At 39.0% G+C, this 23,023-nt stretch overlaps 1 protein-coding gene across 1 annotated transcript in view; it reads right to left on the bottom strand.

Moving 5' to 3' along the window:
• Positions 1-23,023, bottom strand: part of nrxn2b (neurexin 2b) — a 655,677-nt gene that overhangs the window by 362,728 nt on the left and 269,926 nt on the right. Inside the window, exons 5-6 of the mRNA XM_085400466.1 lie at positions 12,005-12,166; positions 12-450 (exon numbers count right to left, since the gene is read on the bottom strand). Of these exons, the coding sequence (XP_085256592.1) occupies positions 12-450; positions 12,005-12,166 (601 nt within the window). The remainder of the gene's footprint in view (positions 1-11; positions 451-12,004; positions 12,167-23,023) is intronic.

The raw sequence follows: 23,023 nt of genomic DNA, 5'->3' as shown, positions 1-23,023 counted from the left end.
GCACTCCTCACCTTTCCTTCCTTCTCTTTGGAAATCCACATGGCACCATTCCCCATCGTTGACCTTCTTGTTGCTGGCCTTGAGCTTTGTTTTTCCGGAGCCCATATCAATCAGCAGGTACAAATACCCCTCCAGAAGCTCCATGGCAAAGTAATCAGTCTTCAGCTCCCTACCAGGCTTCTGCTCTTTAGGCCCCTGAGGCCGTCCGTGGCTGAATAACAGAAGGCCGCTGGGCTCTGTGGTCCGGAAGTCAAAAGAGATAGAGCCCGTCTTCTTGGTGTTCCACTTTGGCAGAGAGATGTAGGACTCGGGGGTCTCAAAAGTTACAGGATCCAGGGCTGCTACATCCTCACAGCGGAACACCAGGTCACCATTCAGGGTGATTTTCGGGTCACGCTCGATGGCCAGCCGTGACAGCTCCAGCTTAAAGTCGTTGTTCTTGTACACCACCTAAAAGAAAAGCAAATGGTTGAAAGGTTATGATTGTGCATTTGGAGTCAGACTATGATTTAAAAACATGTGACTCAAAAAACAAAATGCAGTTTCAACAGCATAGTCTGTGTTGTCATGGCTGTTAATACTGAGAGCCAGCAAATGCATTTTAATTGCTTCAGGTAGTTTCAAGTATTAGTTATAGTCGCTGCCGGGGAATCTCAAGAGCACGGGGAAATGACTTAAAACTTGAATAAGTACATGACTTTTTCATGAACTGCAGTGTGGAACTAGTATTAGCGGAAAAGAAGCTGCTTTAGTATCTCCTGCACATGACCCGGTAACAACAATTTTAGGTCAGAGAAAAGGTTTTGCTAAGGGAAACAGGAAGAGCCAAGAAGCGAGATGAAAGCAGGCCGAATGCCGATGTCTGCTAGTACTGAGGTGTGGACCCACAACTTAAAGAGTGTATTGTACTCTCATCACTGGTGTTTAAACTCCTGAACTCTGGTTCATTCCATAAACCATACAAATGTTTCTTCTTGTACAAAACCATTCCTCACAAATGGAGTAAATATGCATAATAAATTGAAAAAATTAAAAAGGCTCCAGGGGATATCCAGAAACAGAAAAAAAGCGAACGTTGCCTACAGCTCCAATGCAAATGTCTCCAATGGTCTTTGATGAAATACAGCTCTATTGTTTGAGCTCAGAGTGTGCCTCCGTGTATGCATTCATAATGGATTAATTGCTGAAGGCAAAGCAAATTGTTCTTGTCTTTTATAGTTTTAGTTTTCTTTTTATTTGTTGAACACTCTGTACACAGCTTTGTGAGAGGCCTTCCTCAAGGTAATACTGTGAATCAGCAGAGCTCTCTCCATTTGTGCGCTGTTCGCACTCTCTGTTTACCACACTGCTCACAATAAAACAGAGAAAAAATAAGCTGGTCTTCATTTCAATCCCTGATTTCTGCTGCTGTCTAAGCTGAAAGGTTAAGGAGATTGTTCCGGTTCGGTTTGATTCCGCCAGCAGATGTTCTCATTTGAATTGTCAGAGAGTATAAAAACAGAAAAAGCTACCTGCTCTTTGTGTTTGGAGTACAATTCTTGTTCTCATGAAAGGATGGAATGACAGTCATCACCTTCTATTCATATCTACTACTTCCCACACTGGAAAAGGGTGAAATTTCAATTGCACAGAGGTCAGAGTGAAAATGAAGGTAGAAAACTTTTTACTATGCTTCAGAATTAAGTTTCTCATTTATGAAACACGTTTCATTTCTTCAATCATGTAAAAAAAAAAAAAACATATATAACAAGTTGAAGTGAAGATCTTATACTTAAGAAAAACTGAAACCTTGAAAATATTCACTAGTTATGTAAGTGTATTCTAGTTTGGGAAGCATAGATGTCAGGGTCCTGGGACTGGGTGACCCAGGATCTCTGAGCAGTTATGAATTATATTATTATTATCATTATTATATGTATTTTGGTGTTGCTTCCCTTCTCTGTGCTTGTGTGTGTATATATGTGTGTGTGGCTGAGCACCCGTTTATAGGCGGCGTCAGGCCTGGAGGGTGTGGTCCTGCAAGGGGACTGGCCACACCCGAAGCCACACACCTGCTGCTGATCAGGCCTCGTCGGGGGAGCTACTTAAGAGAGTCTTGGAGCTCCCACCGACGCGGGATCATTGCATGAGACTCCACGTTAGTCACCCTGTCTAAGCTAAGTCTGAAAGTATATGCCTGCCGATCTGAGTGTCCTGACAGCTGCCGTTATTGTTTCCCGCAGGAAGAGCGTGGAGGGCACGGAGAGCAGCGAGCACCGGGGGGTGCTGACACGGGAGCAGAGAGCACACGGACTATTCACAGGAGACACGACACGGGAGTCTGGGAAAATACGGGGAGTTATTGTTACGTTGTTTTTCACCTTGTAAATAAACACTGCCTATACATAGAGCACCGCGCCTGGGTCCTCCTTCCCCACTCCTTCCACGGTGTGCCATGCCGCACCGTGACAATAGACATACGACCCTGTCCTAAACTTCTATAGCCAAACATCTATAACATCTGTAGCCATATCTCATTTATAGCAGCAGAAGACACAATTTCTTGGAAGAGACCAAGTTTAAGTTATATCAAGGACTTGCTTGGGTATTTTAGGTGCTCATTGTACATGCACAACCAAATCATGGGTGCTCCACTTCAACTGTGCTGGAACAAGATAGAAATAGTGAGACTAAATAAGAAAAGGGAGAAATGTATTGGATTTGTATGATTTTATGTTTTAATTGTAAATACACGATTTATGGGTGTGTTTGGATCATATTTTTAAATATATAAAGTATAATATATGAATGTTTACATGCTTTAATTGTTTTCTTTGGGAAAATGTGGAAGCACCCCTGGCGGGTTATGAGCAAGGTGTGGCTCAATAGCAACAGGATATGAAGGACTGCCAATTACCTGATTTGTGTGCGTTCTGTTTGCATGTGCTGAACAAATAAATACTGTTGGGAGTCATCATAAAGTTAAATTTAAGTTTAAATCTGGTCCCTTTTTTCATTAATCATCCCAAAGTCATTTAAAGTTGGGGTACACAACAGTACCGTAACTTGATTAAAAAATATAACTGGTGCAAAAGGGAACTACACTCCTGCATTGCCTCTGGGCCCTGAGTCTATCCTGCAACAGTAGATGTGCCTTTTCAGACCAGATCAGAAAAGTATAAACAAATCCGGAGATGTCCAGGAAGAAAACAAACCAGCATTGCCCTGGTGGTATCTTCACAAAATATGTACATTATTGACTGTAAGCCATTCTAAAAAGTACACAATTTTCTGTTTTCTGACTATGTAGCATTACTTAAAAAAAAACAACAACAACAACAAAAATACAATATCTAGGAAACTGGGGAGAGTTAGTACAGTTTTGGCTGCTATAAGAAGACTTGATGAAGATTGCACCAGTCTGGGTGAGCAGACTTCACACAGTTTCCATGCAGAGGACCAAGATCTTTGAAAGAAGTGGATCATTAACAGGAAATACTTTGTTCCCAGCAAAAACAGCATGAAAGGTTTTGGTTAAGGGTACTTCACTTACCCAGTAGAGTTATTCAGCTGTCTAGCCAAGCATGATGCAATGCTTAGCTAGTTAATGTTAGATGCTGTGTAACCTGACTTAGATTAGATGGGTTTGATGGATTTTACCAAACTGCAGCTTAACCTAACTAATATGATGTACAGAATATTGTATTTCATTTCTTGTTTTTCACAGAATTTTTACCCAAGCTTCTAACTTACTGAGCAGAATTATTATTGCTGAATTATTTTGTGTGTATTGTGTCACATTTTGGTTTTGATTTGCATTGGCCTGTTTTTGCATTTGCTTGTGTGTATAATTTGCCTTCTGTGATGTGGTTCATGATTTTTTTGGCTGCCTAATTTGTCCAGACCGCTGCTGTCATTCCTCATTGTCTTTCATGGTATCTCTTTCAAACGCCCTCCAATCTAACCTATTTTTTTTTTCTTGCACACGGGCACACTATCTCATCCACTCACTCTTCCTTTCTGTCAAATGCTACACCTACACACCGGCACTGAATGCTCAACAAGAACACAGATATGCTGGGTTATTCTTAAACTTAAGCCTCCTTTGGTTATCTTCAACATTAACCACGCTGCCACATGTACTGTACACCTCATAATGTCACCATTAGCACAGATTAGTACTGGTAATTAGGTATGATAATACTAAAATTGGCAGCAAATAAGGCGTAAACTCCTCTTGCTTAAGGTGTTAGAAAAAGAGAGAGATAGGTGCAAGAGAGGAAAAGCAGCATAAAAAATAAAAGCTTTATTTTTTTTGATTTATTTACAGGTTTTCTCTTGGTTTTGCGTTCAGCTCTGTATCCAAAAAAGGAAAAACTGTCATTACCATCATTGCAGAGACTGCTTGAAGAATTTCCTTTGTCTTGATCATTCAATTGTTGTTTGACTTTGCCTGTTTACTCATTTCCTGTTTTATTTTGTAGTCATTTGTCGCCTATGTTTTGCATGTAGCTTTATTTCCCTTGTGTCGTTATCCTAATTAGTTTCACCTGGGCCTTGTTCCACAGCTGTGTCTAATTCCCTGATTAGCCCTCAGTGCATTTGTGTATGTATATATAGCCCCATTTTCCTTTTGTTTGAGTGTGTGTTAATCTACAGTTCTGCGTTCCTGTCAGTGAGTGTGAAGTGTGGCTATTTTTTTCTTTGTTTATGGACTTTGGTGTTCCACCAAATAAAAGGTTGTTTTTTAGTTTATTTTTGTGTCCGTGAGTCCTTTGTTTGCATCATTCCTGCCAAACCTCTTGACAAACCAAGTGCTGTGCTTGTTATAAAGAATCACACAACATGTTTGAAAAGACAAGATGAGGCAAGAAATCCAGCCATAAACATCTTGTAGCTGATGACTTTCAGCTTAGAGACTCCAATGACTGATTTTCAATAACAGACAGGTCTGCAACACTGTTGACTGGCTACTTTAAAGATGAACATATATTTTAAACACTCAGAGTGTTGAAGGGTAATTTTCAGGTAATTTTCATCACTTTTTCTTGAGTATTAACTTTACAGCTACTTGATCCAGATAGACTATTATGTGCTCAAACTTACATAGAATTTAGTGTGTCCCTTAGAGGGTTCTTTTTATAGGTTTTCAGAGTCAATAACAACAGTAAGGGTGGCCAGATTTCTACTATATTTGTGGTTTTCTCCTTTCTTGTTTCCTGGAATTTTAGTCAAAATTTTTGAATATGATTCCTTGAACATAGCACTGATGCCATAAAATATATTTCCAATTTTATATGGCAAAGAGGGTAACAGTCACTAATGATGTGCTTTTAAAAAGTATACAAATGTATCCATTTGTTTGGAGCCAACAAATAACCTGGCTAGGCAGAGGCAGGACACTACAAGCATAACCACAAATTACTGCAAGCTTTCAACGTGTACATGACATCAAAACCTTTGTAGGGTTAGGATGGGTGTTACTAGTTAGAACAACGATGAATGTAGGCATTTATCTTGGTGGCAGATCAGCTACTACTTACAGTAGTGATTCAGCAAAAGCAGAATTGTTTTGAACTGCCAGTTCAGGTGGCTGGTACTGAATGGCAAACATGTTTAGCATGCCTGACTAGGTTCAGATGCTCTGTAAACTCGTCCTTATCATACTAGCACCTGTGTGAAAATCAATTTTATTTTCATTTGTTGGAAACACTCCTTGTTAGTTTTGGTGAAATTATCTATTAATTGAGAGATAAGCCATCTTTTCAGCCAGTTATGTCTACAACTCAGTCTTTGGTAAAGGGGTAGATTAGCTAGAGGGAACACAATGTCGTAAAATGCTAAAGACGGTAGAAGAGAGTGGTGTTAAGCAGTATGGAAAACAGGAGAAGATGGTGGCGAAAGACAAATGAGAGGGTAACAGAAGGACAGAGGGCTACATGGGAGCACTAAAGCGTGTAAAGCATACCATCACTCACAGTTAAGCCAATGCCTTATAGCACATGTGTCAAACCCAAGGCCTGCGGGCCACATCTGGCACGGCGGACATTTATATCCGGCCCGCGAGATCATTTTATATAGATTTATTATTATTGTTATGCATGGCCCGGCGATATGAGGCGCTAATAACACACAAACTACAGATCCCAAAATGCAGCACTGCAGCCTCCTTGACGAACGCTAGGCTAGCTGGGAACATCCCCACGTCAATCAAGTCAAACTTCTGTTATTGCGAAGCTAGCCCCTCACAATGGCGAAGAGAAAAGTTGATTCTGAAAAAAGAGCCTTTCAGCACCGGTGGGAGACTGAATATATGTTTACAAACATTGCCGGTAAACCCGTGTGTCTTATTAGTGGAGCTAATGTGGCTGTAATTAAGGAATTTAATTTAAGGCGACAAATAGGCTGAAAAACCTAAATGTCGAGCAGAAACTACAGAAAGTAGAAGAGCTAAAGAAGAATCTAACATTTCAGCAGACTTTTTTCTCCAGAGCAAAATCACAAAGTGAAGCTGTTGTGAAAGCAAGTTTTATTGTAGCAGAGGAGACAGCCAAATCAGCCCGGCCATTTACCGAGGGAGAGTTTCTGAAGAACTGCATGATGAAGGTGTGCAACGTCTTGTGTCCAGACAAAACGCAGATTTTGGCAAATGAGAGCCTGAGCAGAAACGTATGTCAAAGTGTAACCGACATGAAACTGCCCTGGGACAAACTTGTTGGACTTACAACAGATGGAGCGCTGGTGTTGTGCGGTGAAAAAAGTGGACTAGTCGGCAGGATGTGAGTAAAGATGCAGGAGAACTGTACCAGTGAGTCAACAGCATGCTGCATCATACACCAGGAAACGCCGTGTGGTAAAGTCCTAAAAATGGAGCATGTAATGATCACCGTGACGCAAACCGTAAATTTTATCCGAACTAAAGGTTTAAATCACCGTCAATTTCAGTCTTTTATGTGGGAAATAGATTCAGAGTTTGCCGACGGCACATCACTCAGAGGTCCGTTGGCTGAGTTGGGGAAAAATTCTCAATAGGGTTTTTGAGCTCAGCAAGGAAATCTGTCAGTTCATGGACATGGCATGTATGATGCGGTGAAGGCATTTCAAGTTAAGCTGTCACAAATGTTCAGTGCAACTTGCCTCACTTTCCCTGTTGCCAAGTAATGTTGAACCAAGTCAGCGCAACAGTGTTCCCAGATGCGCACTTTGCTGATAAACTGAGCGCACTGAGTTCGCACGGCGCTTTGGTGACTTTGAGCCACAAAATGAGAATTTTGAGCTGCTTCACAACCCATTTACAGTTTAGGTGGAAACTGCACCTGTGCAGATTCAGATGGAGCTGCATTCTAATGGGACACTCAAGGGAAAGTACGACACTGAATGGCCCGCACAGTTTATTAGTTCCATTCCTGAAGCAATGCCCCAGCTCCAGATCGAACCTTGTGTATGTTTTATTTTATTTTCTCTGGGGTATTTGACAGCATGTTCATATTTCTGACTTGCAAAATTTTGACAGGATATATTTTTATGGAGAGAAAAATATTTAAAGTTAAAGTTTATTTTTTTAAGTTTATTTATTCTGGAATTATATTCCTGTCCGTATTCACATTTATGTTTAAAAAACATTGTTTTAGTGTGTTCAATAAATGTTTATCTTGTTTGGCCCGTGACCTAAAGTGTGCTTTGAGGTTTGGCCCCCTGTGCAATTGAGTTTGACACCCCTGCCTTATAGAGTCTGCAGTCAGACAGGGTCAGGTGTCTTTACAACTGCTTGTGCTCACGTCGCATCCTTATTCCTACCATCTGTCTTTCGCTCACTACTTACTGAAAACTCACTGCTATCAAAAGTTTAAAAAAAATGCATTGTTCTTACACAAATTAAAACTGTTCCCCTTTATTTTTGATCATCACGTCAGACTTTAAAATTCACTGACTTGTGTGGCAGTGATTTGTTCTTTCTTATTCTAGCAGTGCAGCTAATGCAGGGCCAAAGCCTCCCACAGGGGTCCCTCCATTGATTTGTTTTGTTATTGAGAAACTCTTCAAATTCAAAACCCTGCAGGTCTGGAGAACAAATATTTGTTACTTTCTTCAGATACTTGGTGTTGTGGATATTTGATGAAACTATACACCGCACGGTTTGAATATGTTGGTTGATACACCATCCACTAATCACTTCTGTACCGATATCAATTAAATGGTACCTTAAAGACTTTATGTATTTATAAACTTTCGTCTCTTTCACTGTTTATTAGTTTATGAAGCATTCTGAAGTACCAGACGTTACACTAATGGCTTCTGCCTAAATAAAGAAACAAAAAAAACTGAAAAGTGCCAGTGAATATTGACTTGTGGCAGGCAGGACATGAGTTAGGGTGACGGGTGACTTTAAAAGATTCTTTTGTGGAACAAAGGTGAAGCTAAGAGGAAGCTACAGGTGAAGACATGAAGCATCAATATGAAGTTGGGAGGACAGGAAGAGAGAGCGTAAAAGAAAGTGAGGGCAAGGAGGAGAGCAAGCGCATTCATCCAGCACATGGAATCAGTCGAAGAAATCAATTTTTAATTTGGCCATCAGGATGGCAAAGCCATTGGTGTACCAACGGAGCTACAGTGCTACACTTAATTACACAAAGCTGCCCCTGAGAAAGGGAAGATGGGAGGCAGAAAGAAAGAGATGGAGAGAAACTATGAGAGAGGCAGGAAGAGTGACAAAGATGAGCACATGAGGAGAGGGTGGTGTGAAACGAGCGATAGCAAGGTCACTGTCTGCGAGAGACACAGGGTGGTGGAGGTTGCAGTGGGGAGACAGATGGTGACATATACAGAAGAGAAGAGAGGAATCTGTGGAAACAAGACTTGGGGGCTGAGGAGCAGAGAGACCTGATTTCACACCCCACCTCTCTGTTTAGGAGCCTAAGGAAACACACATCACCCTGTGTATGATCATAGCATGTGGGTGACTTTGAACACATGGAGGCGCACATACACAGAGAGCAAATAAAAACTTCACAGGGCTTCAGTGTCTCTTTTGATGCCTTTTTACTCTTCTTCTGCTGCGCTGTTCCTTTGGATTTCTACTGCCTGGAGGGTGCTGGCCGAGCGTATCAAAGGCATTTGACCACGGTGGCAGCATGAAAGCCTTGCCCTGGACCATAACACGACTGATAATCCGAGATGTGCCACAGAACAAGCACTGCCTAACCCCCAACCACTCACTTTCTTTTTCTTTAGCTGCTACAGCTTTACCTGGTGCTCTCAGCTGCTCTTATTGCAGCTTTTCTCAACAGCTTTCTAGGTGTGGTTACTTTTCTGGCTCAGTTTAGTCTTGACCTCAGCTGGAAATTACAAACCGTAAGGCTGCTAGAAAAACAACCTAAGGTTACGTCCACACGTACCCGGGTATTTTTGAAAACGCAGATTTTTCTATGCGTTTGCACCTTTCGTCCACACGTAAACGTCGTTTTCGGTCACTGAAAACGGAGATTTCTAAAAACGCCTGCCACGGTGGATAATTTCGAAAACTCTGTTTTTGCATTTACGTGTGGACAAGAAAAACAGAGAAAACGCAGAAAACGCAGCGTCAAAGGTGTGCGCCTTTTTTGACGTCACACTGTGCGCCACGTTATTGTTTCCCCTAACCCTAAGAGTAGAGCAAACTACACTTAAATGATTTGCTTTTCTTTCTCTCACTGGGGAAAGTTTCATTCTATCTCCAGTTTTACACTGGAGATTCAATGTAGCTTGGGGCTACAGGCAAGAAGTCCAAAAGTAAATACATAAAAAACTAACACAAGCCCCCAGATGCAAACATAGCAAGTGTACTGTGGAGTCAGATATCCAAATATCCAAAGAGTTCACGAAAGAAGGAAAGTTATTTTCTTGCTGTGCTTAACCAAACACAAACATATTACTTTAAAAAACAAAGGTGAACATGAATACCAATATCTGATGGCTACACCACTTCCCACCTGTCTGGAACTTGCTCCCTTTTCTTTGTACAATCATCTCATCATCTCTTTGTATCTCATCTCTGTCAAAAACCTTCTAGTTATCATTAAATTACCCCCCTTACGTTGTTTTCATTGTGCAGTCCAGTCAAACAGAAATACTTTTTTTGTTGCTGTCACACCTTCTCTCCCTTATCTTTAAACAGGAGATTACACAAATTAAATGATCAAGTCTTAAAACATCTGCTCTTACTTTTCATTTCTAAAAGTTTGGTCACACTGGCTCCTTAATATCAATTTCTTTTGTTACTACTAGCACTTACACTGACTGTAAATCCAGCCTTGTCTTGATGAGACAGAGGACTGTTAAATGCCTAGGGAAGTTTAAGACCCGCAAGGGATTCTTCTGATAGCAACCCAAATAATGAAAGTGTAATTCTACAGGGATAATTAAGTTAGAGATAGGGTGATTACTGTGCGATCCATTAAAAGTGATGGCAAAAGTAATTACTTATTCAATCAGCATGGTTTTATGAGGGAATGCGATGGCACCATGTTGCGTTGCCTCTATACAAGTCATTACATTTACAAGGGCATAGCACTTTGAGCTGTGATTGGTTCTCTTGACAGCTTGTTCAGCCATGAATTAAGACCTTGGTGAAAATAAAAGTAATTTTTATCAAAGTTGAGTTGAAATAAAAATTTTAAAAGGCAACTGTCCTCTATATAGCCATCCACAAATATGAGTGGACGTGCTACAAATTGTGATCTGTCTGTGTGTTCTGCGGTGTGGTTAGAAAGAGAGAGGCTTCAAAGGGATTCAGGAAGCTGTATGTCTGACACCTCCTACTCTCACATATGGGAGTTATAACTGCCCAGACGGATGATTCTCCAGAGAAAGTGTCAGTCAACACAAATGTGCTTCTGTAAATATGTGTGATGATACCATGCAGCAAACTGTGTCATTTGTTCTCGCTTTGTCTAAAACAATAAAAAATGCTTCTAATTCCATACTGTGGTTTGTGAGCCACCACTCATTTCATTACATTTTGCTTCCGAGGAGCCAGACTTTGTAAGACTTGAAAAATAGTTCTTCAGGCTTTTTGAAGGTTTTTCACAGTTTTTCTTTGGACATTGGCTACTATTTTCAGTCCAGTCATTTTACCTAATCAAACTGGAGAAATACAAGACAAAAGAAGAACTGGCAAGTTTAAAAAACTATCAATAGCAGACGAACAGTGTCTGAACGTCATGTCCAAAGCTTCATCAGAAATGGTCCTACGGAAAGCGTGACCAACCTGTTCTGAAGGAAGGGAGACAAGGAGAAAATGCTCAAGTACAGATGAACTGGCCTGAAAATTATTAGCAACAGGTCATTTTAAATTTTGGTTCAAATCACTATGAATATGCACAACGGAAGTGAAGAAGGATGTACAAAAGTGTACAACAGATCTCTGCAGCCATCTGCAAAACAGATGGTGGTTCTGTCATGGTTTATTTTTACATTATACATTTCAGTCAATGGTGTGGGAGATCTCTCACAGCAAAGTACTGTTTGCCAAGCAATACTATCTGGAAAGTACCTGATACATAGAGTACAGCCCTTTGACCATTGATCATTGTCGAAATTTAGCAATGATTACACAATGGACTGGCCTTCCTAGTCACCAGAACTCAACATTATTCTGTCAAGACGTCACACATAATCTTGACAGTGGAACAAAAGGTAGCCAACACCCAAAGAAGACCTTGGAAAGAAAAGCATCTGGACTTTCCTTGAAGACGTTTCACCTCTCATCCGAGAAGCTTCTTCATTTCTAAGAGCAATTGGTGGAGAGTCACAGATTTTATGGGAATGTCCCCAAGAGGGTCACGGACCACATAATGATCCTCTACCTAATCTGGGACTCTCCACCAGTTGCTCTTAGAACTGAAGAAACTTTTTGGGTGAGAGGTGAAACAGCCTCAAGGAAACTCACCTACCTCGTACCAACCTCGTACCCTACTTCGTCAAAGAAAAATGCAAATTTCAGTTGGTTTGTTCATAAGAGTTTAAATATTAAGCACTTTACACTTACGTCTTTCAGGCAGCCCATGAAGTTGTTGCTGACTGGAGATCCAGGCAGGTCTGCAGTGTTTGGACTACCTCCAATGTAGAAGAAGTCATCAGAGCCCAACATAGTGTAATCTTCCTGGGTGTAACCAGTGGTGGTCAAAATACCATCAACTGAGATGGTCACCTGGCAAAAGCATGTCCCAAAAGAGACAGAAAGGAACAGATAGAAATAGAAATATAGAGCAGGAATAGACAGAAAAAAGAAAATAATAAGAAAGGAGGGAAATTAAGAGAAATGGGAGGAAAAACAAGGAAGAAATTGGATTAAACACAGACGCTTGATTGGGTTGTACCTTAAATTGTATCGCTCAGTTGGTGGTTTTTTGGTGTTGGTCAGACTGAGGGCTTTCACTTTAGAGTGCAGTTGCTAAAGGTAAACCAATGGAACGACAGTGTGCCAAATGTCTCATCACTACCAGTGGTAGAATAACTAACCTGGTTTAGCAAACTCAGTGCAAAGGCCATAATCTACAGCCTCAAGAATTAACATTTCAGTCATGAACACTAAAAACAGCTATCTAAACCACACACTATGAATTTAAAGTTACATAAGTACAAGAACTTGACCTTTAAACAAGCACCATGTTTAAAATGCCAACTGGGCTTTCCCTGAGATTGGCATAGCTACGTTGTAACACTTCATTCACAGAGCTACCAGTAAAAATGACTTCCCTTTTTAATATTTAATTGCCTCCAGTTTCATATTTTGTACAAGGCCATACATTCTTTGCTGAATTTTGATTGGTGACAGAAGCACCAGGTGGAACCCAGAATCAAACACACGGCTGCAAGCTAATGGTGTGAGATAATGTGCGAACCGAAGTGTAGAAATGATGCCTCCCATTTTTTTGACATCTCCAGGGATCTACTAAGTTTTGTATTTTTTTAATGAGATCTATTATACTCAAATCATTTTAAAGTTTTTTTTAATACTGATTCCCTCTTCTACTGTTTTGCTATTAATAGAACATCATTAAAAGAAATACAACAGCATGTGTGGGAACCACTCCTACAGTGTAAGACTAGTCCTTAAAACATGAGGTGAGAAAGCTCTTTTCATGTTACACCTGACCTTATCCCATCTTTACAAATAATACCTGAAGAGTAAATGAAAAGAAGAAATCATATATATATATATATATATATATATATATATATATATATATATATATATATATATATATATATATATATACTAGTCTGAAACGTGAAAGCATCTCTCCTCCACAAGTTTTCAAGGAGTCATCACAAAAACCCTTGTATTTTTACATTATACTTATTACAATGAAGCAAATTGTAGTTGTTTATGAAAAATACTCAAATCTATCATTTACTTAATTGTATTTCATCACGACTGGATTTAGTATTGGTACGACAGCGATGATCATATACAAACACCCTGCCAGATCCTGATGTTTGATTCGGGAGAGACTTTTGCAGTTAGTGACCAATTTATTCTTCTAATTATCCTAAAAGAGCTGGCCTGGGCGAAAGCGAAGCACTCCAGTCTCTGATTCAACATCTGTTATTCTGCATAAACGTACAAATGCAGCACTGCTGGGAGCCACACGCACAACCATCTGGCTTTCATTACCTTTGCATACTTCAAAGTGCCAGTAGCACTACATTTCATCATTTCATCAAGGTCCAGCTTTACATTTGGGTCAGTTAATTGTCAAGTAAGATCTAGAAATGGTGCTTTCCTTTAGCATGTCCTTTAAAATATATTCAAAAGTAGTGAATTCAGTTAGCAAAAACATCAGTTATCCTCTATGAAAACATCAACTATGCCTAAATTTATTTTAAGATACAGGTCCACAACTATAGCTGTGGCAACTGTAACCAAAAAGAAACCTTAGCAACTGCACTCCAAAGATTTTATCTCCCCAGCTGAGTTCTTATCTTCTGTTTTCCTTGACATTTTTCTTTTTTTTTCCCGTACTTCCCTTTGTAAGAGGGCAACTCATTTTTATGTCTGCTGTTGCTACTTGGTGAGAAAGATGAATCACATTGGCCAGATGTATCTGGCATGATGAATCTGCAGTTCACAGTGCTGGTATGTTGGGGTCATCTTTGGAGATCTTGGATAGGGATTTCAACAGGAACACTTCATTTGCCCAAAGTGACAAGCGAGACCTTACTGGCTATAGAGAAGAAATGGGTGGGAGGGGAATTGTTACTATAGGCAATGTCAAACATGTTCCTACTACTGTGGTTGAACTATATAGCCATGGTATTACCGTTTCTTCAAAAAAGTAGATTGGAAATGTCATAGGGTAGAGAAATATCCCGTAAACCTTTTAAAATAAAGGGGTTGGCAAACGTGCTGAAAAACACCAATATTGGCTATGCCCATGGAAGTTTTGGGATAATATTGGGATTGTTGATGGCACAGCTCAGTGAATCAGCGCACTTACTCGGATAGTGGGAAAACATCAGTGACTAGCTGCCAGACACCTATAGAGTTCCCAGCAATGTGTAAGTTCTTTCTCTTCCCCTCACTTTCATCCCAGATTGTACTCCTTAATATGTTAAAAGCTTTAAACACATGTGATTTATTCAATAAACTGTCTGAAGCAATCCTGTTATATTAGTGATTTATTGTTTGATCATAGGTTTAACTTATACAGCATTAAAAGCCCCGTGTAGACAATGTGTCGAAATACTAAAATAAGCACATTAAAGGTTGTCTGAAAAAAAAAAACGTTTTCTTTGAGGTAACTTTGTTATAATTCATAAGAGTTAGTGTTTCAACCAGGATACACACTCATTCCTTTGACAAAATTGCAAGCCCTTGCATCACTGGCCACACAGGAAGGAAGGAAGGAAGGAAGGAAGGAAGGAAGGGCTTGATGGTATCAGAGGTTGCAAGTTGAAATATGCCGCATGCGTTCCCATTTTAATTAATGTGCTATAAATGTATTTAGACTTTTCTTTGAATAAACGCCAAGTAAAATATTCCCATTCTATGAACAGTCTCTGGTTGCTTTTTCTCTCTGAGAGTTGTTTTTGAATTCAAATTAGAATGAAAAAATGTAAATTTGGACTTTTGACTAAATAAAGTGTGCAACACTTATAAGCATAAGTACTGATCAACTTAAAAAAGTAAACTAGACTCTGTGGATTGATCAGTCTATTTTTTAGACAAGCAGCTCCTCGTGCATTCAAAGTAACTGACCAACTTTTAATTGCAATAGTGCAATTAAAATTTGTCTTTATATGCAACGTTCTCATCAATTTCAAAATTATGCTGTTGTTGGCAGCATAATGTTATTTCTTCTCCTGGGGAAAAAATAGCATCCTGGGTGCACACAGCATATGGCCTGAATATTATTTGGTGTAATTGTGTGATCACAGTTTCTTTCTTGAAACAAAGCTTAATGTGAAAATTCTAGGAAGGAAGGATGACAAATATAAAACTGCATCAGATTAATTCGCACATTTCTAGCATTCTTCGCTGTTCTTTATTGTGTGAACGTCATTCTTCCGGCCTTTCTCGTGTGCCTCCAACAAGCAGCACATACAGCACATAATACACAGACTTAACTCAAGCCCCAGCTGCAGCCTTTATTGGATTCTCGGTTTTACCCAGCTGCTCGCCAGATACCTGTTTAGCCCTGTACATACAGAAAACTAAGAAGACCTTGCTAAACTCTGCTGAACTGATTGCCCCAGGTATAAAAGACACAATGAAGATGTTTAAAGCTGAATACACTATGAAGAGATTGGCACAGCTCTAGGGTTCAAATCATAAGAAGCAATCTATTTCACCCACTCGCATGCTGCTGAACTTGATTCTTTTAAGCTATTAACCTCTGCTTTCAGCCACTCTCTCATGTCTACTTGTTCCTGATAAATCAGCATCTACCAACAGACTAGTTTTTGTTTTTTGTTTTTTTTAAATTGGACTTTAAATGTAGTCTATTCCAAACCAGATGTGGCTTCTATGGACATTTTGAGCATAATTCTATGCTACAGTCACAATAGGGAAAACAGTATTTGGAAACTGTGGCACAATCAAAAGTATTGCCACTATGTCCAATAAACTTCCAACTTGGATGACTTGGAAATGGTTCAAAGCTGGGGACCAGAAATGCAGCCACGGTCAGCTGTCTACAAAGTGACTTTGATCAAGATGACCATAACATGGCAATTAGACGGAATCAGTCTGCTATCAGTTTGTGATTGAATAGGGCCAAGTCACCAATCTTTTGCCATGTGCATACACAGAAATTCACATTAACTACTTACATTTAAAGAAAATAAGAAACAATGATTCAATACTCACCCACAGAATAAAAATGAAAGTGAAAAAGAACATTAGAACGTGCCTAGACGATACTGGTTACGTACACATGGAAGTCGTACGGTTTCCATATAAGAAAAATAAATTTTCGCTTTGTATCAGTCGCCCACGATTGCTTCATGTTCTACCTAAAATTCAACAACAGCCATTATTTTGACCATCCAATCTTCATAAGGCCCATTTGTCAGAGATTTCTTTCCTTTCAGTACCATCACTCCTTTAATACACTTATCCATGCAGGGGAACATGTTTACATAGAAATGTGTCACTTACCCTTGTTGGAACAACATCTGATTACTGTCACAGGTCTTTTAAAAAAAGGAACAATGTGTTATCTTTAGTAGTTGAAACAATATATTACACAGAAACGAATGCATTCCCACCCATGCGATGGGTTTCCATAGGTGTCTGGCAGCGAGTCAAAAGTCCTAACTGGTCGCAAGTGGAGAGAGCCCTATTTTTGAACTTCAATGTGGAGTTTTGACATGTAAACCCTGAGGTGACGAACTAACCTGTGTTAGTAAAGGCATGGGGGGAGGGTTGGGAAGCTTGGGGCGAGTGCCATTTGCGCAAGAGAGAGGGGTTTTAAACTATGCGCCGAAACGAGTTAAAAGGGTTGGAGGGTGAACAAAATCGGTTAGTATTTTTGTAAGTAAGGGGAAGTCAGACACAAAAATGGTTGTTAGTACAGTTACAACAAAGGTTTTATCCAAACAGTAGATTAGTAACAATTTAGTCATAGTGAAAAAAGTATGTGAGGATTCTTTAAAAGTCCTCTGCAATTTGATTGCTCAAACCAGATCCACATTTGGACTGAATGTGTTGTTTCAAGTGACAAGGGTTTGTTTGATTAAGAAGAAACAAAATGAATCCATACAAGCTAACAGGGTGACACACAAGCCATGCACTTAAATAAAAAAGATGACCGGAAGGATGGGCTTGGAGGAAGAATTCATTGAGACACAACACAAAAAGGTCAACTATTAAAAGAAATGTATAAAATAAACCATCTGGCAAAATGCAGCAAAATGGGCGAATTTAATCGCAGGGCATCACGACACCAGACAAATGGGAAAAGGAAAAGCAAGAGAGCTTTTAGTGTTCGGGGTTTTAGACAAGAAGGCAACATAAAAAAATGCATCAACACACGTGTACAACAAACTGACACGTGCTGGGATACAGCAGCATTTACACCCTATAAGAATGCTGATGTGAACACTTCTAGCCAATAGAATCATGCAGACATGGTGCAGGAATACAGCCACTGGATACTCAGTTTGGAGGTGGAAGTTGGAGAAAATGGGACCGGAGTAAACAATCACAGATGGAATCCACGTACATGAGAGGGTTTTTTAAAGAACAGGAAAAACTGAGATGGGAGAGAAGATGTTCAAATTCTGGTCAAAGATAGCAGGAAATAGCTTTTCACCACTGTCCACGTCCTTCATGGTATTGGACACAGAAAAAACACAAAAACATCTGCTCGTGATTGCAGTTCTCATTATGCCTCTGCTACAATTTCACTACAGCTTTTCTGATGCGAGTTGAAAATTGCTTTATCACTTTTGTCAAATTTGAGCCAAGTCTCAGTGAGTCACTACCAGATACAGTGGCTTTCTGCACATGACACTTTTCTTTTCCAACTCATGGGATTTGATGGATTGGCCAGATTTATTCCTTGGGGCATCAATTCTTTATTCACCAGAAAATGAAAATCTGTCTCCCCTCGTTATTTTTCCCTTTTTTTTGTTTTAGCAAGATAACGTGTGAGGTCATTATTCATTTTAGTAAGTTAATTTTGAAGTTAAAATTATATAAGAAATAAAACAAAGTATAATAAAATAAAATAAATAAAAACAATAAGGAGAATGTGGCTAACATGTCTTATGGCCATATTGATTTTAGTAGGACAACTGATATATGTATGTATATACGTTAGCCGTGATATATACATATACATATATACTCAATGCAATCTTTGTATCAAAAAACAACAACAACAAAAAGAAGATCGAAGAGGATAGGAGTCTTTTCATGCAAGGGGTGAGGGCAGTAAAGTATAAGAAATATAAGTTAGTGTTAGTGTTAATGAGGGGTCGATCGTACACAGATTTTCCCAGTCACTTCCCTTTATGTCTGCATCGATGGGCAGACAGTTTCCTTCATTGATTGGGCAAGTCCAGTGAAAGCAAGTAAGGCTGGCTCTAGCTACACCCTGATGGCAGCATTACTGTTATGTACTAAGGCCTAATAGGAGTTAGTAAAATAAGATCTCAGTAAGGCTTTTGTCAGTCCGTCTTTGTTTACGTATTTTTAAATATAAAGGTCTACGAGTTATTTTGCCAAACTTTCCCCACTTTGCTGGTTATTCAGTGTAAAACTGTCTGATCACCCCTGCACCTGTGTTCAGGGAACTAACTGTCCATGAAAACCTTTTATTACGTGCGCACATCGTCGTGTAAGAGAGGAAGACTGTTCAGGTACAAGACTGAGAACAGCCCCAGGTTGATCATAAATCAGCCTAAGGCCACTAATGGGATCAAGCCCTCATTTGAAGCCTTCTTTACAGTGAGGGCTTTGACCGATAAATCAAGAGCTGTAAATAATCTTCATGACTCTATAAACCATAAGACGGCAAACCTAGATTACAGGGCACTCAATAACATGCCAAACGAGTCTAACTGAAATACCATAGCAAAACAGTGTCTTTAGTGGCATTTCTCTCACACTTTTTAAAATATTGGGAGAAAAATGATATAAAAAACAGAAAGTGAAAAATGTATTTTTACTTCCTTTCACTGGAATGGCCAGAGTAGGCTGCTTGAAAAGTCTGCTGTGTACGTTCACTTCAAGGGTTCTTCTTAAAAAAATACAAAATAAATTTAAAAAAGGGAATAGGGATTAACAAAATATAGTTTCTCATCAAAATTTCAGAATGCTAAATTGAGAAAATATCTTGCGTAATGATTCTTTATTTCTTCATACGGATAGTGTTTAAAAAGAAGAACAAATGAAAAGACAAAGAAAATAAACAACAACCAAAAAAATAAAAAATAAAAACTGATATAATTCCCTATATCTTTTCTTTTGAGCAGACCTCATTGGATGAAAACATTAAGTCTTAACAGGAAAGGGAAACTGGATGGCAATAAAAAGCGGTTAACATATATAAATACAGAGAGAGGGCTAAAATAAAAACAGAAAGGTGGAGTTTTTCCAGCTACCTTGGAATTGATGGAGGATTGTAGTTTCAGTAAAGCAAACAGAATAGAAAGAGGTAACGGAAAACCCAGGGCAAACCAAAGTGTAAGACAATTAGAATGATATCTACCATATAATGCAGTTTGTTTACCATAGCGTGTCCAATGCCTGCGTGCTTCAGGAGAAAACAGGGGGAGGAGAAAGAAAAAAATGACAAACCTTAAAAAAACTCAAAACATACCTAAGCCCCGAAAAAAGTGGGAAAGAAAAAAAAAAAACGAATCGCCTTTGATAAAATCAGGCAATTTGATTGTAAAAAGAATAGTGAAAAAGAAAATATTATTTTTTATATAGCTGTAGTAGAACATCCAAATAAAGAAATAAAGAAAGCAACTGTAAGCAACTATTTCGTTTTTAAGGGTCATTTTCAAAATAAAATTCATTAAAAAATAAAAGGTATAAAAGGATAACAGTACATTTGTTAGTATGTAAGTCGCAAGTTAATTAGAGAAAACAACAGATGGTTTACATTCCGTGAATGACACAGTGTTAGTTGTTGAAATCATAAAAGGTAAGGGAAAAGAAAATTCACCCACGAAAGTAATCAAATTGGAAGAATTCTGAACCATGTTAGTAAGAGAGACAAGAGTTAGCAAATCAACTTCCACAGAGGGGATTTGGGCAGTTTTGATGGGGAGGTTTATTTTGAAAGCGGGAGGGAATGAGGGAAAAGTACATCAGTATTAGTATTCACTCTGGCAGACTAATCTGTTCAGTGGGCTTTCTGTTGGTAGGGTGTCGTTTTTGATGACTTGAAAAGGTGCAATTATCTATTATAAGCAAAATTCCCACAAGTAGTCATTTAGGGCTGCTGTGATGTATGCAGGGGAAGACAAAAAAGAAATTACTCCATTGTAAAATAAAAAAAAATCTTCAATTATGGGAAAAAATACAGTATAAGCATTTAGGAAAATGGAATTAATTCAGGATATACTTAAAAGAGTGAGAAAGGCTGAAGGATAGAGAGGAAGAGAAAGAAGGACAGAAAGGTTCGCTGTGGTTCTGGTGTCTGCAACAACCTAAAAAAGATAGATGTTCGTTTAGTCATTTGAATCATTTCCACTGTAAAGAGGAAAGCTCGCAGTCCCTAAAAAATGAAATAGTGAGCATGGAATGACGCGTTAGTCCTTTCTGTACATTCAGTGTCCTTCTGTCTTTAAATGTCACGTCATTGATCTTATGAAAATTTTGCATTATTTGAGGCTTTAATTTCATGTTGTACATTAACAGAAAATTCAGTTTCTCACACCGTGCATAAAGCATTAAGACTCAACCATGCAAGTGGAGCATTAGCACTTCAAAAAGGTAAATGGTGTTCTGGAATTTTTCCTCCGAACAGAGTGGACATATTGCATATTGATTTTAACATTTTAACTACTGTGAAGGATCGCAGCTGACACACACACTGGTAAAAGGAGTTTCTCTCCTTAAATCCCAGTTAGGTCATCAGATTTTACACAGAGTAATTAACTTGCCAGAAGCAAAATGTCAAATTAAAAGAACTATATATTAAAAAAAAGCTCCAAGTAATGCTGACGAGAAATTAAAAATAATGGAAATTTCAACCATCGTTTGTATGTGAGCCTTGTATCATCTACAGCAGTGCTGTAGATGATACAAGTGTGTCTGTGTGTGGGATAGATTACTGTGTATTCATGCTATCTGTGTGGGAGCTGAATGTAAGTGGTGACCATGACGAAGGTCTTTCCCATGAGGGTAACTGGCCAAACTGAAGCTTCAAGCACACCCACTCTTTGATCTGGGGTCACAATAAAGTGCTGTCACCAGTCACCCACTGTGTCTAATGACTTCTCTTAATCCATTAATTAGGCAAAGGAATATTCAGTGGTGGGTGTAAATTTGCATATAAGCACCACAATGAACTCTCTGAACACTGTCACTGAACTTACTAAACATTATAGATATGATAGGAGGCTTTAAAAAATGGACCTGACAGAGGTTTATTTACTTGGTGACAATGACTTAAGCTTTCAAAACAGATGACCTGTGATGCAGCAAGAGAAAAGGAATTAGAACTTATTAAATGCAAAAGATAGCATTTGCCAGCTTTAAATCCCTCCCATGTACTTGATGTTTGAATGCTTAACTTATCTGTTGGAACTATCAGTTCTTCGACAGCCCTGGAATGGTTGTGAAAAGTCTGTCCTTCACAAAAATCAGATGACCTTGAAAATAATAGAAAACGGTTAAATATAGGTGGTGGAATGCTTTATGAAGAGTAGTTTTCCTGAGTAGGTCTAGGTAAAGGTTTTAAAGGGACATGTATAATAAAATTCACTTCATTATTTTGTTTGCTTTTTTTTAACATACATAAAACACTATCCACATATGTTTTTACCCCCTTGTCAGGGCGAACGTCAGCAGGGCAGCAGCTTAAAGGGAGATGCCCAGACCTTCCTCTCTCCAGCAATCACGTCTAGCTCTTCCACTAGGATGATGAGGTATTTACAAGCCATCTGAGATACATAATCTCTCTAACATATCCTGGGTTTACCCTGAGGATTCCTCCTGCTAACCCAGGAGGCTTTTGGGAAGCATCGTAGGTACACATTTAGCCCATTTTAACTGGACCCTACTAATATGAGAGCACTTGTTTAAAAAAAAAACATGTTAAAAGTTTAATTAACATTTAAAGTTTAATCAATTCAAAGTGAAAAAATACAAGTCTGAAATGCATTCAAAGTAAGAAAAGTAAAAGGAAGCTTTTTCAGCTTGTCAGATATTTTTGTCCAGAGCTAACTGAACGTGCGACATTAACATAATTATAAAGTAATATTAGTACACGGGAGTAAAACTGTTTTGTAGTTGTGGTTCCGTTTTCTTCACTACTCAACGATCATTTTTTTCTTAAGCGCTCTAGTAGGTTTTCTTTGTGTGCCTGTGCTGCTCTGAGCTTTACTAGTTAAACAAAAAACATACTTGGCAAGCTAACCTGCCCAGTGTTTTCATGCAGCCTTTGAATAACACATGTTAGCTTTACATTTCCAGTTTATCAGATGCCACGGAGCAGCCCTTAGCTGTTAAAATAATCTTTCTTTTCCTCTTCTGCCCCATTTTTCCAACATCTTAATCCTGAGTAGAGTTATCTCGTACTGTTTTCTCTCCCTGGGAAATACATCATGTTTAGCTAGCAGACACACTGTGTAACAAACTGCACATATTATTTCTGTGTTTGTTAAAACCTGTTGAGCTGAGAGAAACACTGCAATTGAAATTGCCATACTATGTTCCCCGCTTTATGCTCGCTCCTTTTCATTAGCGCTAGCTAGATGCTGAAATACAAGGACCTCAACTTGTAGACAAAACACAATTTTAACAGCTGAGTATAGGTCTGTAAATGATGCATACACTAAATTAGATATTTTTTGCCTCTCTTCTTTTCTTTTTTGCATA

This window comes from Rhamphochromis longiceps, linkage group LG3, assembly GCF_057381845.1.
Source record: "Rhamphochromis longiceps isolate RC_006_pf linkage group LG3, R_longiceps_female_GT1.1, whole genome shotgun sequence".
Classification (NCBI taxonomy): domain Eukaryota; kingdom Metazoa; phylum Chordata; class Actinopteri; order Cichliformes; family Cichlidae; genus Rhamphochromis; species Rhamphochromis longiceps.
The sequence above is the reverse complement of the archived record's forward strand: the minus strand, read 5'-3'. Positions and strand labels throughout refer to the sequence as shown.